The sequence below is a fragment of the Tamandua tetradactyla genome, chromosome 7, assembly GCF_023851605.1.
Source record: "Tamandua tetradactyla isolate mTamTet1 chromosome 7, mTamTet1.pri, whole genome shotgun sequence".
NCBI classification, from domain to species: Eukaryota; Metazoa; Chordata; class Mammalia; order Pilosa; family Myrmecophagidae; genus Tamandua; species Tamandua tetradactyla.
This window is the reverse complement of record NC_135333.1, coordinates 40,898,400-40,913,336: the sequence shown is the minus strand read 5'-3', so window position 1 is coordinate 40,913,336 and position 14,937 is coordinate 40,898,400. Positions and strand designations below refer to the sequence as shown.

General features: G+C 53.5%; 2 protein-coding genes across 4 annotated transcripts in view; one reads left to right on the top strand and one right to left on the bottom strand.

Annotated features, from left to right (window-relative positions):
- The window catches only part of CELSR1 (cadherin EGF LAG seven-pass G-type receptor 1), a 168,162-nt gene extending 162,158 nt beyond the window's left edge, over positions 1-6,004 (top strand). The window contains exons 28-35 of the mRNA XM_077169185.1: positions 723-849; positions 1,502-1,627; positions 2,052-2,146; positions 2,418-2,521; positions 2,793-2,960; positions 3,450-3,683; positions 3,855-4,116; positions 4,599-6,004. Of these exons, the coding sequence (XP_077025300.1) occupies positions 723-849; positions 1,502-1,627; positions 2,052-2,146; positions 2,418-2,521; positions 2,793-2,960; positions 3,450-3,683; positions 3,855-4,116; positions 4,599-4,623 (1,141 nt within the window). The 3' untranslated portion in view covers positions 4,624-6,004. The remainder of the gene's footprint in view (positions 1-722; positions 850-1,501; positions 1,628-2,051; positions 2,147-2,417; positions 2,522-2,792; positions 2,961-3,449; positions 3,684-3,854; positions 4,117-4,598) is intronic.
- Positions 6,005-6,377: 373 nt separating this feature from the next.
- Positions 6,378-14,937, bottom strand: part of TRMU (tRNA mitochondrial 2-thiouridylase) — a 28,159-nt gene continuing 19,599 nt past the window's right edge. Inside the window, exons 4-10 of one of the 3 annotated variants that reach the window (XM_077169191.1) lie at positions 12,003-12,116; positions 10,721-10,774; positions 10,569-10,635; positions 9,306-9,406; positions 8,126-8,270; positions 7,695-7,777; positions 6,378-7,180 (exon numbers count right to left, since the gene is read on the bottom strand). In XM_077169191.1, coding sequence (XP_077025306.1) covers positions 7,028-7,180; positions 7,695-7,777; positions 8,126-8,270; positions 9,306-9,406; positions 10,569-10,635; positions 10,721-10,774; positions 12,003-12,116 — 717 coding nt within the window. In that variant the 3' untranslated portion in view covers positions 6,378-7,027. Of the gene's footprint in view, positions 7,181-7,694; positions 7,778-8,125; positions 8,271-9,305; positions 9,407-10,568; positions 10,636-10,720; positions 10,775-12,002; positions 12,176-14,937 lie in introns of all 3 variants that reach the window. The other 2 variants (XM_077169190.1, XM_077169189.1) reach the window with 2 other exon arrangements.

The following is a 14,937-nucleotide window of genomic DNA, read 5'->3' as shown; positions in this document are numbered from 1 at the left end:
CGCTGGGCCTCTGCCCTCCCCCTGGGTGGGTGGGGCTGCATTGTGTATCTTAGACAAAGTCAGGAGCAAGGGGTATGGGGCTCAGACCCCAACTGCTGCCATGTGGGGAAACTCAAGGCGGAAGCAGAGGACCTGCTCGGGCCATGTGGCTGGTGGAGGCAGAGCCGGGGCTGAGAGCGAGGCAGGTCCCGGCCCTGCAGGGCATCCTCCTTCCCACCGTGCACCCAGCACCACCCCCGTGCACCCTGTGTGCACCTCCCAATCCCCGTGCACCCAGCACCCCTCCACGCACCCAGCACCCCTCGATGCCCCCAGCACCCCTCCATGCACCCAGTACCCCTCCATGCCCCCAGCACTCCTCCATGCACCCAGCACCCCTCCATGCTCCTGGCACACCCCCATGCACCTAGCCACTCAGGAGGTACAGTGGGCAGTGGCCCAGCCTCGTTATCATTGCTTGCTCACTGTTTCTTAATTATCTGTTTATTAATTGATTATCTATCTCCCGCCTCCCACCCCCGCCCACCAATGTATGCTGCTTTAGTCTTGCTCCCTCTGTGAGCCTGGCACATGTTAGATGCTTAGAAAGGCTTTGGGGCACAAAGGCAGGAGGAATGATGGGAGGGGTGGATTGCAGGGAGGAGGGGAAAGGAAGGGTGGGGGGTGGAGGTGGCAGGTGGGGGGAGGCAGGGGCTCAATGCGTGTGCCCCTCTCCCCCCCAGCACCCTGCTGAGGACCTCCTTCGTCCTGCTGCTGCTGCTGGGCGCCGCCTGGCTGCTAGGGCTGCTGGCTGTCAACAGCGATGCGCTGCCCTTCCACTACCTCTTTGCCGGCTTCAGCTGCTTGCAGGTGAGCCGCTTCGAGCCGCCCAACTGGGGCCAGCCCGGGGATCACAGCCCAGAGGTGCTGTCCCTCCCTGAAGCACCCCAGTGTTGAAGGGCCAGGAGGGTCTTGGGGGAGGTGGTCAGTGTCCCCAAATGGCCTCTCCAGGATATCAGGGCCACCCCTGCTCAGGTCCAGGGTCATCGCAGTATGGGTGACACAGGCCTTGGCACACACAAGCCTACCACCCCAAAAGGAAGCCCTCTGCACCACACCTTCCCAGGGACCCTCACCCCTTGCACCCCTTGTCCTCTCGGCCATTCTTGGGGGAGGCTGAGCTGTGGCCCCAGAGCGGGGGCTCACTCACCGGCGGTTCAGCCCGAGGGGATCCGGCAGCTTATAGTCTGGAACAGGCTCCCTGCCCCAGCTGCCCCCTGAGCTGTGGGTTCCAAGACCCACGTTCCAGGAAGCATGTGCCCCTCAGAGAGGCCAGCCAGGGCCTGGGGTGGGCACTCTGGACACGCTCACAGGATGCCAGGCGCTGCTGGGATGTGTCCTGGGTGTCATCAGGCCTGGGCCACACCCGGGTGGGGGACTGGGGGGGCAATGGGCCCCAACCCTGGCGCCCAGCCCGATGCCCCGCGGGCATGCCCGTCTCCACGCCTGGCTTTTCCCGCAGGGCCTCTTCGTCCTCTTGTTCCACTGCGTGCTCAATAGGGAGGTGCGGAAGCACCTGAGAGGGGTGCTGGCTGGGAAGAAGCTGCACCCGGATGACTCGGCCACCACAAGGGCCACGCTGCTGACGGTAGGGGCCCTGGGGACTCCTGGGGGCCGGGGCCAGGCATACAATTGGGGCATCAGATCCAGCTCACCCGGCCTCTGTCCCCTGACTAAGGCATCGCTGAGCCATACATAGGTGGGACGCAGCGCCAGGGGAGGTGGGTGGAACTGCCAACGGGTTTGTCGTCATTGCAGACTCGCTTGTTGAGGTCTTGGGAAGGCTGGGAGCTGCGGGGTGGGGGCTGAGAACCTCCAACCAGGAGCAGTGGCGTCAAGGCTACTCTCTCACCCCACAGGGGCCCAGGTGCATGTCCCCTTGGCCCTGCTATTGGCAACACAGTCCTCCCTGGTGTGCCCAGGGCTCAGGGCACTGGCATCGTGGGGTTTGCAGGGAGATTAGCCACCACCTGGTGGGCTCTGCCTTAACTACCTGTACCCCCTCCCCCCAGCGCTCTCTCAACTGCAACAACACGTACAGTGAGGAACCTAATGTGTACCGCACAGCCCTAGGCGAGTCCACCGCCTCGCTGGACAGCACCGAGAGGTCAGCTGCACTTGTCCCCTCAGCCTGGTGGGAGGCTGCGAGCCACGTGTCCACACTGTGCATCCTGTCCCCCCCGAGCCAGGCGGAGGGTGCTCTGTTCTGTCTCTGCCGTTGTTGGTGAGAACAGACTAGACAGTGCAGAGAACCTTCCAGAGCGCTGCAGGTCTTGCCGCCCTGCCACAAGCAGAAGGTGCTTGGTAGGTTCGGGTGCCATATGCATGCGTCCCCTGAGCAGCGAGGCTGAACGCCCCCTGCCCCCCATTTTCTTCAGGGACGAAGGGGCCCAGAAGCTCAGCATGCCATCTGGGACGGCGCGGGATGGCCACAGGGAGCTGGATCCGCCCTTCGTGCGCAGGAGCAGCAAGAAGCCCCACGGTACGGCTCTCCCTGGTGGGAGGGCCCCGTTGCCTATGTGTCCTTGTCGGGGGTGGCTGTGGCATGAGCTTCCTGCTCGCTGTCATTTCTCCCACACCCCCTCAGCACTCACGAATGTCCACATTTGGAGAAGGGTCAGCGGCGGCTGTCCCACCTGGAGGGCTTTACAGAGTCAGCAAGGACTGAATGGCCCCAGGATCCCTGGCAAGGCTGCCCCCCCCACACACACACAACCAGCCTGAGCCTCCTATCCTTCTCACCCTCTTCACAGGTCATGACTCAGATTCGGACAGTGAGCTGTCTCTGGATGAGCAGAGCAGCTCCTACGCCTCCTCACACTCATCAGACAGTGAGGATGATGGGATGGCAGCCGAGGACAAGTGGGACCCAGCCTCAGCTCAGGACCACACCCGCGGCCCTATCCACAGCACCCCCAAAGGTGAGCGGGTGCATGCATGCCTGGAGGGTTGTGGATGTAGGTGGCAGAACATGCCCAGCCCTGCCTTCCCTGGCCACTGGGATCAGGACCCTTAAGTAGAATATTTCCCGCCTCCCAGGACATGCCCACAGAGCTGCTGTGACATGGATGAGAAGCTCTGGCCTCTCAGGGCTCTCCCCCACCCCCAAATGCTAACCCTAGAGCAAAGGTAGCTAGGGCTTTCTGGGGACAGAGCCTTGGCCTGCCTACAGGTCATCCTTAGGCCTGAGCTGTGCTGGGTGAATGTGACTTTGCCCAGGACCACGTGCGTGTTGTGGGACTGCAGCCGGGGGTTCCTCTTGGGCCTTTGTTTCCCCCCACCTCTGGCCAGGCCTCTGGGCCTGGGAGTTGAGGTCAGGGCAGACAGTCTCCACATTCCCAGCCGAGTGGTGACCTGGAACTGCTCGGGCTCAGGACCTTTGGTTGATGAGGAACCTTCTTGTGCCACAGTGGATGCTGGGGCCAACCACATCGGGGCCAGCTGGCCGGACGGGAACTTGGCTGGCAGCGACCACGAGGGGCCTGGTGAGAAGCCACGGCTGAAGGTGGAAACTAAGGTCAGCGTGGAGCTGCACCAGGAGGGCCAGGGCGGCCACCATGCTGCCTGCATCCCTGACTGTGAGAGCCAGGGCCCTGTGACGCCTGTGGCCGTGCCCAGCAGCCAGCCCCTGGAGCAGAGGAAAGGTGACAGCCTGGGTACTGGGGGCAGGGGGCAGACGTAGGCCAGGGCAGGACTGAGATGGCCATTGGCCCTGCCCTACTTATTTGGGACTCAAGGAAGGACAGTGGCCAAAGCTGTCCCCAGCAGCTGGGATAGCAGGGGCCGCCCCATCCAGACCTCCCCCTCCCCCCCAGGGATCCTGAAGAACCGCGTTGTCTACCCACCCCCGCTGACCGAGAAGGGCCTGCAGAGCCGGCTGCGGGAGAAGTTGGCTGACTGCGAGCAGAGCCCTGGCTCCTCGCGGACATCCTCGCTGGGCTCCGGAGATGGGGCCCGTGCCCCCACTGACTGCAGCATCACTGTCAAGAACCCACAGAGGGAGCCGGGCTACGGGCCCCTCAATGGCGTGGCCATGAGTGTGCGGACGGGGAGTGCCCACAATGGCTCTGACTCCGAGTGAGTGTGGACGGGTGGACAGGGCTGTGGCAGGCCCCTTCATGTCCCGGCCATGGAGAGGGGTTGGCAGGGGCTGGATTAGCCAGACTTCCAGAGTACTCTCCAGCCTTCAGCTTGTCCCACAGGCTCATTCACTGCACCACATTATGGTTGAGGAGGCTGAGACCCCGAGAGGCACCCTGCTGCAGAGGCTGCAACTGGGCCATGACTTACCCCTCACCCCACCCTGCCTCCAGATTCCCAAGGGAGGGGTGAGGGGTGGGAGCCAGGTTTCCTGGAGCAGTCTTGTCATCACATCCTGCTGAGAAGCTACGGGCGAGGAGGGTAATGGGTGGTAGACTGGCCTTCCCGGGTAAGTGAGACACACCCCCCCCCAAAACAGCAGCCCCTCCCCCTCTCCTCTACACTGGGACCTGCTCCCCTGTGACTTCAGCTGTCCTCACTGACCCTCTGCCTGCCTGATGGCTTCTTCCCACACACAGAGGCAGTAACGAAACTTCAATTTGAACCGTCAGGAAACAATGAGGGTCACCACCTCCACACAGGCCACTGCATGTAACGACGTGTTCTCAGAGCTCAGGGGCCACTACCCTGGGCGCAGTTCCCTATGGCATGGGGCCTGTCAGACACCATGCCAAGTGCCAAAGCCCACCGGCATATGGAGACCTAGCCTTGGGCAGCCCAGCTCCGTCCTTGGACTGCAAAATGAGCCAAAGCTGTGCTGCAGCCCAGGCAGGAGAAGACTCAGAGCCAGCGGAGCAAGGTGGGAGCTGGCCTTGCCGGAGGGGGCCACCCAGCCGGCCAGCTGCTCGTCAGGGCTCAGGGAACTCAGCAGAGAGGATGGGGGCCTGACTGCCCATGCAGGCGTCTCTGCAGCACAAGCCTGGCCACAGCCTTGACAGGCTTTGCAAAGGCACTGCTTTGCCTTAAAGCAGATTACCCTGCTGTGTGGAGAAGGTGTAGATACTTTTGCAGGTTTGTGTGGAACTCGGAGGAAACAAAACCTGTATATATCTTACATTTGTACTGATGTGTTGATATTGACATCTCTGGGATGATCACTCATTATTTTTATAGAAGATGGATTGCACAATTGTACTTGAACCTGGCACGCATTGATGTAACCTTCCAGCAACTCAGAGGCCTGAAGTGTATCAGGAATGAGGCTTAAAACGAAGTCATTCCCCAGAAGTTTCTGCTGTTGATTTCAGGAACCCCTGAGCATCTACACACCTCCTGAATTCACAGGGTTTGTTCCTCAGTGTCTTCAAACTTGAAGGTGTCTGGTTTGAACCACTTGGGCTTGTGGGTTCTTCACAGCACCGTGCAGCGTGGAGGCCAGGACATGGTAGGCTGTGACTTACAGTCCTTCCCTGACAGGGCCTCCCGGAACCTTCCCAGCCAGCGTGGACTGCAGGTGGAGTCTGTTTGTCCCATGGCCCCGAAGCTTGGTGCGATTTTAAAGCATTCACGAGTTCACGATTCAGACAGAGGCCTGCAGTCTTCCAGGACATCACCTTTCCTCCTGCCAATTCCTAGCCCTTTGAGACTTGACCCAGCCTCCCAGGCAGTTTGGAGTCCCACCCCAGTCAGTGACTGTATTTTACTTCAAATCGCCAACTGTGGAAAGGAACAAAATCACAGCCACGTTTTTCAGGGGTTACCAAACTGTTTTGGGAAACTCATACCAAGGCCCAGCTGTGGCAGTCCCATGGCAGGCATCTGGTGCAGTGTGGCCTGAGGCGTTGTAGGATGGAACTGGAACTAGTCACACATTTATTTCTGTGTGTCCTCTGTTCTTCACATGCGTTCACATAAACTGGCACAGCCGCTTCCAGATGTGAGAAAAAAACAGAATATAAAAATTAAGTAAAAGTGAATACTTTCATACTGCGTAAGTTTTAAATCTTATTGTTGAAAATGCAAGCATTTACCAAATGACTACAAAAAGTCCATGACCACACACTTGACCCAAAAATGGAATGAGCTCCCCAAGTCCTTATGCCTTGTGAATGATAAATGTGCCTTAACAGGTGAGTGGCCTTTTGAAGATCCAAAATGATTGTCTCCTTAAATGTTTACCGCTGATGAGGCTTTATCTAAGAAAAGATTAATGTCTCTGAACACTCCCCTTTCATACTGTTTCTAATCTGCAAAAGGATTTTGCCTTTGAGGTATAGTTTTTAATTCAATCAGAACTGTTACCAAAAGACAATTGCCAGTTTATTAAAAATGTAAACCTATTTTTATGATACTTAACACTTTATGAGAGTGATTAGACACTGGAAGTTTTTAACAAATGTATATTTATTAATACTCGAAACACTGGAATGACAGCACAAACGAGAAGAAAGTCTACAATAAATTAAGATTTTTGCATTTGTACTCTGGTGTACTGGTTTCCCCCACTTACCTGTCCCCTCCCATTTCAAAGGCAGCTCTGAAAGAGACCACTTATGGGACGCTGATGAAAGGCTGACAGAGCACGGTTCTGGAACTTTCTGCTTATTCTCCTTCAGGCCCATCACAGCCTGAAGGGGCAGGTTCTGTTTGGGGTTGCCTGAACTCCCGGTATCTTCAAATTTATGTCATTCACCAAATTTTGGGAGATTTTAGCCATTGTTTCTCAAATATTTTTTCTATAGCCATCTCTTTCTCCCCTCCTAGGACTCCAGCGACACAGACATGTGGCCTCTGAATACTGTTCCAAGGTCCCTGAGGTCTTCTTCGTCTTTCTGTTCTGTTCTCAGATTTCATAATTCCTAGTGCTCACTTTTTAAGTTTACTGATACTTTCCCGTCGTCTTCATGCTGCTACTGAGCCCATCCAGTGAATTTTTTGTTTCAAATATTACAATTCTAGAATTTCTACTTGGGGCCCCTCCATGCTGCAGGAGAACAGCAACAGGTGGTCAGGACGCAGGGTCCAGGCTGGGACCATTGCCAGGACCCTTGGTGGCTGCCGTGGACATGTTCTCGCCTTTCTGGAGTGTGTAGGTGGACGGCCCCAACCGCAGGATTTTCCCACTGCCCAGGCACTCATCTCCTTTGTAGAAAACAGCGAACTGGAAAACAGGGAGGCCCAGGTCACTGGCAGGCAGGTGATGGGGCCAATACCACTGGTTTATGGCAGAGATGGGGACCACACTTTGTGGGGCTCACTCTCCACTTGGGCCCAACCCCTAGCAACTGCCTCTAGAGCTTTGTGCTCTCTGTGGAAGATGCCTGCTCCTGAGGGGAGAGGAGGAGAGAGGGTAGGAGGGGAGGGAAGAGGAACAGGAACAGGCTGGGAAAATGGGCAACAGGGCAGTAAGTGGGCCTTACCCAGTACTCCCCAGCCATGTGAACCCATTCCAGGTCTCAGCTGTCCACACCTGCCAAACTGGCTACTCTGGGGGCTTAGGGGCCCACACATCCTTTCAGGGTTGTCTTGGCCTTGCATGCACCTGGGGAGGTATCATAACTCGCAGCCCCAGGCCTGCAGCTCATGCCCTTGTACCTGCCTGCCAGCAAGGTGTCTCCAGAGAGCTGAGGCACAGCCCTCCATGCCCCCTGGCACCCTCAGGCCCACCTACTTACCTGGCCCAAGGCGAGTGCCCGCACTGCCTTCACAGCTGTCACCCACACAGTGCCATCTTGGTTGAGGGTCAGCACACAGGGCACTAAGTGGGAGAGAAGTGACCTTACAGGGGGAATGCCGGACCTGGGTCCCCAGGGAAGAGGAAACAGTGAGAGAAGTGATTTTGACTCGAAAGGCTTCTAGCATTCCTGCCAGGATGGACAGGGCAGCCCCCCAGAGGGACTGAGGGACACATGGGTACTGTGAGGCAGCAAACACCACCAGTCACTCAATCCAGCCATGCCGGGTCTTTTGTCCACCTCCCACGGTAGGAGAGGGAAAAGGAGTACTGAATACTTGAAGCAGTCTGAACTTGTGGGCCCTGGGCTGCAGGAAGCCCAGCTCCAAGTATCTGCTCCCAACACCTTGGGGCAGGGGCCCGCTTAGGCACCTAGCGCCATCTGGTGGCGGAATCGGAAGTTGCACTCCATCATCTTGTCGCGCACCAGGGCAGCAGGTGGCTCCTCGGTGACCCAGTGGACGCGGCTGGTCCGCAGCAGGTCCCTGTATAGGGCAGGGTGATCTGTCCTGGGGGCCTGCAGAGCAGAAAATGCAGGTCAAGACAACAGAGCCCACTTTATGATACTTCAAGGTCAGAGACCCTACTTTAGAGCTCAAGCCTCAATTTGCCCTTCCCTGTGAGCTGCCTATGGGCCAGCCCGTTTACCCCTGGAGGTCCCACCTTTCCATTCCCAGGGACCCAGGGGCCAGCCCCAGCCTCTCTCTCCACAAGGACTCCAGGATCTCACTAGGTACCCTAGAGGAGAAGGACAGAGCAGCATCAACTCCAGGGATCTCCAGGTCTAGGTAGGCAGTGAGTTTCATGAAGTAGTCAATGACCCTTCTGGTTTTTCTCAGCAAAAAAAAGAGCATAGAACTTTCTACCATAAATCACTCTAGATCCTGCTTGGCCCCAATCATTTCATAGCTTTTCACTCACATGGCCCTTCGTGGGAGGGGGTCTGAGCATAGGCAGGTAAGGCCTGCTAGCCTGTGTTGCAACCAAGACAAAGTTTCTTGGTGTCTGCAAGCACACGAGGCAGTGGCTCAGCTGGCTTTCGAGGTTTTCTCCCCTCAGCACTCCTGAGAAGCTGGGCAGCTCTGTGTGAGGGTGGGGTGTCCAGCATAGTGGCATCCTGTGCCCCTGCCCACTACATGCCAGTAGCACCCACTCACCAAGTTGTGACAAACAAAAGTGTCCCCAGACAAATGCTCAGTGCACCCCAAAGGCCAAATGTGCCCCCAAGTGAGGAGCCCTGCTTAGAGCCTGGCCCTGCCACTGTACTTCCAACAATTTCCTACTGAGAGCCCGCCCTGAGGCTGGCGCTGTCCTTAGGCGGGGAAAGTAATTCCTCTCCACCAGGGACCTTCAGAAAGTTACTTACTCAGAATCTCATCTTTCCCTTTGGTAAAATCAGGGAAACACTGTATCTACTCATAGTAGGGATTAATGTGACAATCGACAGAGTAGTCAGTACACAATAAGAGTTTAATAAATACCTCAAAACCAAACCACCAAGAAGGAGCCCTCCTGTTATTTGGGCACATGCCTACAAGGGAGCACCACTCACCACAAACACATCTCCCTGAGCTCCGTCCTTCTCCACCACATACCAGGGCTCTGCCAAGCCGCCGATGTTGGCTCGCTGGCCCAAAGTGTACAGGAACCAGCCTACAGAGATACAGCGAGGCCTGTAATGTACCCTTTCTCACCATGTGCTCCCTCGGAGGCAGGACCCCACCTCACCTGGGGTTCTCCACCCAAAACCGGCTCCTGAACACATCCCTCATGTGTCTGGGTTCACATTAGACACAAGGGACACCCTTAGCCAGAATGGGACAGCGCATACTCAGCAGTCACCTGACCCACAAGGGGTAGGGACAACTGCTTCAGAATGTGGCTTCTGAATGCCCTGCAGAACAGAGCCCCTGGCATGGCTGTGGTCTTGTGGGTCGGCCCTGCCCAGTCCCACCTGTCCATGCACCAACTACTTGGGGGCCAGTGACATCAGAGCTCCCACCAGGCTGTCCCAATTCCACCCTGGCCACACTCTGTATACCCCCTGCCCACACGAAAGTCATTAGACCAGATGTAACATCACCCTCCCACTGCCTGGAACCTGGCAATAGTATGGCATAAGGCAGAGACTCCTGGTGGGGATCTGCACACTGCAGGCTGTGAGGCTCACAACTGCAACCATGGGCATCAGCCACGATCACCCCACCACCACCGCAGGGCACAGGGCTGGGGAGAGCCTGCAGTTCTGCCCCAAGCCAGAAGACATCTCTAACTCTTCTGCTTTCCCATCATGTGGTGCTCTGGGGAGCCAGTGACATCTAAGCCCTGTCCCTATTCCACAGGAAGGGGAATTTGTCCTGCCCAAACCAAGGTGGAAGAACTACAAAGAGCAATTCCTTTGTAGGATTTTGCAGTATCTGAAAACCCAGCCCTTATCCCCTGGCCAGTCCCACAGCTCAGGTGTTGGGGGTCAAGACTCCACATTACTTTCTTAAAGGCTCTCTCGGATGCTCCAACCCCAAGGGCACATCCCACTGCACCTGACCACCTCATGGAATGCCCCCCACATGTTTGTCTCCACCTGGACTGAATTCTTGTGACAGTCCATCGTCTTCTTTGAAGCCAACACTGTGTGGGCTCACAGCTGGGGCCCACCCACCCCTTACAGGTGCTCCAGAGTGCGTGCCCAGCCACGCCCACCTGCCGCTTACAGGACCAGCACTCCCATGCTGGGAACTGCCACACATGGGGCCCCTTCTGAACCCACAGCTTCATGCTGTCTTACCATGGAAAGCAGCCAGTGGCCATGCCTCACCTTGATGTGTCCCCAGAACTTTATTGTCTTCTATAGAAATAAATCTACCAGGCCGAGGCTGTAAATACTGGAAAACAAAGGGTTCATTAGTAAGGAGACCCAGAAACGGAACAGAAACAATGGCTCCATCCTTCTGATCAATGAACACTCACCTGAAGAATGAACTTTTCAAAATTTCTTTTACCAACGAAACAGATCCCCATGCTCTGCAATGAAAGGAAGGCAGGCCATGAGCACAGCTGCAGGTGGGAGCATCCCGGGCACGTAGGTCTACGCTACACTCCATCCTGCGAACCCTGAGGGGTGGCCAAGGCTGCCCAGCCCTCACCACCTGCTCTAAGCCTCACCCACTTCCGGGACAGAGAGCCACCCAAGGCACCAGTCACACCCACAAACAGACCTGGCCAGGTTTAAAGCATGCTATTTAAGGGCCGGAATCTGGGCTCCTGCCACATAGCTCCCTCACCCCCTGGAAAAGAACAGGTGAACTGATAAAGAGATGACGGATGGCTGAGTGGGTAGATGGACAGGTGCATAAATGTCTTCTTCAGGGACAACCATTGCTCATAAAAGGCCTAGTCATGTCCATTTCCGGGGGACTGACAGGAAGTAGTGGCTACAGCAAAAGCTACAACGCCCAAGATGGCCTGATCAGACAGAGCACACCAAGTGTGCTGAACTCACTGGCTCACCCAATACTACCCTCATTCTCTATTAATAAGGTTTTACCTTAATTCCTCTAATGCACCAGGTTCTTCTGTTCCTCAGGGCCTTTGCAGATGCTCTTTCCTCTAAGTGAACCTTTTTCTCCCAACCCTCTATGTGACATTACAACAAATTCATTCTTTGGACCTGAAGCTAAATATAATCTCCTCAGAGGCCTTTCTAGGTCTCTTTATCCTGCAGTCTAAATCAGAGCCCACCATGGTTCTCTCTCACAGGATCCTATGCTTCTTAGACATGTTCTCAGTTTACCATGACATACATTATGTCTGTCCCCATTAACTACCCCCAGAAGGCCAAAAGGAAGCTATTTGTTCTTCACTGATCCTCAGAGCCCAGCAGCTAGGTGCCTGGCATGGAGAGGGACTGCACACAAGCTGATGAACAGGTAGAGGGGATGGCGTCAATGCAGACACATCAGGAGTCATGGTGCCTGCCCAACACTGCCCCACTCTCACCTGGCAGGCTGGCCCAAGAGAACCCCAAGGAGCCCCCGAGGCTGCCAGAGAACTGCTTGCCTCAGAGACGTCAGAGAGAGGGGAGGAGGAAAGAGTCATGTCCCAGCTGCTTTCTACAGCTTGATTCAAAAAGCTCCTCCATTACGACCTCTGATGTTTGAGGGGAGGGGAAATGCATTCATAACCACCCTACACGCTGGAGGCAGCAAGTGCAAACCAGTCATTAATCAAAAGCAAATGGTTTCAATCCTACCTCTTTTTTCTGGAGCACATGATGAAGTCTATTCTCAGCAGCTATTTTCTTTACAAAGTCTTTCGTTAATCCCCCCAGAGGGAAGATGGTTCTTCTCAGGGCTTCCTGGGAAACCTGGCTGAGAAAGAAGGTCTGGTCTTTAAAGCTGTCAGCTGCCTGGAGAAGTTTTACTGCTGCCAAGAGTAAAGAACAAAAGATGTTGCAGGAATTAAAACAATGATGCTGTGCCTTGAGTGATGTTCATCTCTACTTAGATGGCCTGGTCTCTCAGGAAGAAACATTAAGACATAAAAGCAGACTACTAGGAAAATAAACAACCACGGTGATTAATAAGGAAAACTTCTCATCCCTAATTTACCTATTTAAAAAAAAAAAAGGAAATTCTTTCCAAATATTATGAAGATATTTTCTAATATAAAAAAATTTTATGAAAATGTGTCCTGAAGTAAAAATAGTCCTAAAACAAATGTACTCAAATGAGAAAATAAGAGAATAACTTATAGAAAATTCAGTTAACATGGTGTCAACAATGTTTTTTCTAACAGATAATTATAGAATGTATTCACGCCAGGTCTTCTTCAAGGACTCTCTTAGTTCTCCCAGTATGGACAACGGGGTAAAATCTACACTCCTTTGGTAGGACTGCATGAACACATTTTCTTTCTTGGTAAAAATGGCTTTGTTCAGAGTCCAAGTTGATATCCACCGCATGCCCCACGGCAGCTTCTCCGAGAAGAGCCATTTTCAGGCCTCCAGGCATAGCTGCAGAGGGAGCAATCCCTGGTTCCGGGGAGAAGGAACATCTCCATCTCTACTCCAGAGCCAGGCTCGGGCACAACAATTTGTGTGGCTTGTTAGACAATTTTCATACTGGAACTTGGCTCTCAATCTGGAGTTCAATGGCCAATGGGAAGGAAGCTACAGCATAACATCAGAACTTCAGCTTCTTTCAACATTTCTAATATTTATCTAGTGCTCAGAGACACGTCAGCAAGTTACACACACAGCATGCTACGTAAGGGACAGGTTTAAACAACACATGTGCACGTGACATGGATGGTAGCATGCTCTGTGTGTAGTGAATGCTTTCCATCCCTCACACTAGCCACGAGGTAGAATTATCCCCAGTTTACAGATTGGGAAACCAGAAACTGAAGCACAGATAGTTAGTGATTTGCTCAAAATGGTCCAGGTATAAAATAACAGAGCTGGAAACTGAAGCCAATCTCCTAATTTCTATTCCAGTATTTTTCATGTACAAAACAATAAAACCATTTGAAAAATCAAAGAGAGAATTCAGTGAACCAGGTCACCAGGTGGGCAGACACATTTGCCAATTACTACTTTTTGCTTCAAAATAAAGTCCAGTCAAACAGGACAGTAGGAGGCTATAAAAACCATGTACATATTTTTAGTCCTGGGTTGTTTCAAAACAAAGTCAATGATTTTAAAAAGGAAGTCACAATCCTAAACTGTCATAAAGAAAGGGGATAGGAAGGAATGAACATCTAGGGAGGGCCTGCTTATGCTGGGAACTTTGTACACCTGACTCCTCAGTTCTCATATGGACTCCACCAGGCCACATGGTAGCATTGCTTTTAAAGGTGAGGAAATGCACCTGGTCACAAGGCCAGGGCATTTGAGGCCAGCTGTGGGGGAAAGCTAGCCTTGAACCCATACTTTCTCCACACTCTTTGCTGATTTCAATCTGTTGTGTACCCCAGAAAAGCCAAGTTCTTTAATCCTCATTCAATATTGTTGGGTGGGAGGTTTTTGATTGTGTCCATGGAGATGTGACCCCAATTGTGGATTGTAGGTAACATTTGATTAGATGGTTGCCATGGGATGTGTCCTCACCCATTCAAGATGGGGTTGCTTACCAGAGCCTTTAAGAGGGAACCATTTTGGAAAAAGCTTCAGAGCCACAAGAACCCACACAGCCAGAGACCTTTAGAGATGAAGAAGGAAAATGCCCCCAGGGGAGCGTCATTAAACAAGAAGCCTGGAGAAAAAGCTAGCAGACGTTGCCATGTGCATCACGTGCCTTACTAGTTGAGAGAGAAACCCTGAGTGTCACTGGCCTTCTTACCCAAGGTATCTTTTCTTGGATGCCTTAGATTGGACACTTCTATGGCCTTGCTTTAATTTAGACATTTTTAGTACTAGAACATGTAAACTTGCAACATAATAAATTCCCCTTTTTAAAAGCCGTCTGGTATACCACCTTCTGGCAGCTTGCAAACTAGAAGACTCTCTGTGCAGCCCCCAAAGGCCCAGGTCTGGGTGAGGCCCTGGCTCCAAGGCAACTAAGAATAAAATGGGCCTCAGCGTGCCTAAAAATCCACTGACAGCAAAGACATTGTGGTGGTATGAAACTAACAGCACATAAAATTTACAAAATATAAAGTATACCAGTGCTATCAGAAAAGTTTCAGAATACTTGTGACCTATACCAAATGTTCAGACTGTTCTGTAAGGAAAAGCATTTTCTAGGAGTTAAACAGGCATGTCTACTCCACATGGAAATAAACCTTCCATCTCTTCAGACACTTTAAATCCATATTTACTAGGTGAATGCCACTGCATCTTCCTGAAATGGAGATGTTTCCTAGGTGAGTAATGCCCAGGACTATGCAAACAGCATCTGTAGAAGAACTGAGAGGGGAGCCAGGTCAACCTGTTCTTTGTCCCCAGGTCAGACCCTCAGAGACCCACTGAGGCATATGCAGCACGGGCACCTGGATGCCTGGCTCAAGGCCCAGCCGTTCAGAAACTGCAGCAACAGTGGCAAAGAAGTGCTATCCTTGTGGGACTGAAGTCATCAGTTATCTGAGAGCCCTCTTCTGTGAGCACATAAGCTTTTCTAGAAAGAAGAAAGGGAGGGGGTGGAGGAGAGGGAAAAGAGGGCAGCCGAGCAATCACTGGTATACTCAGC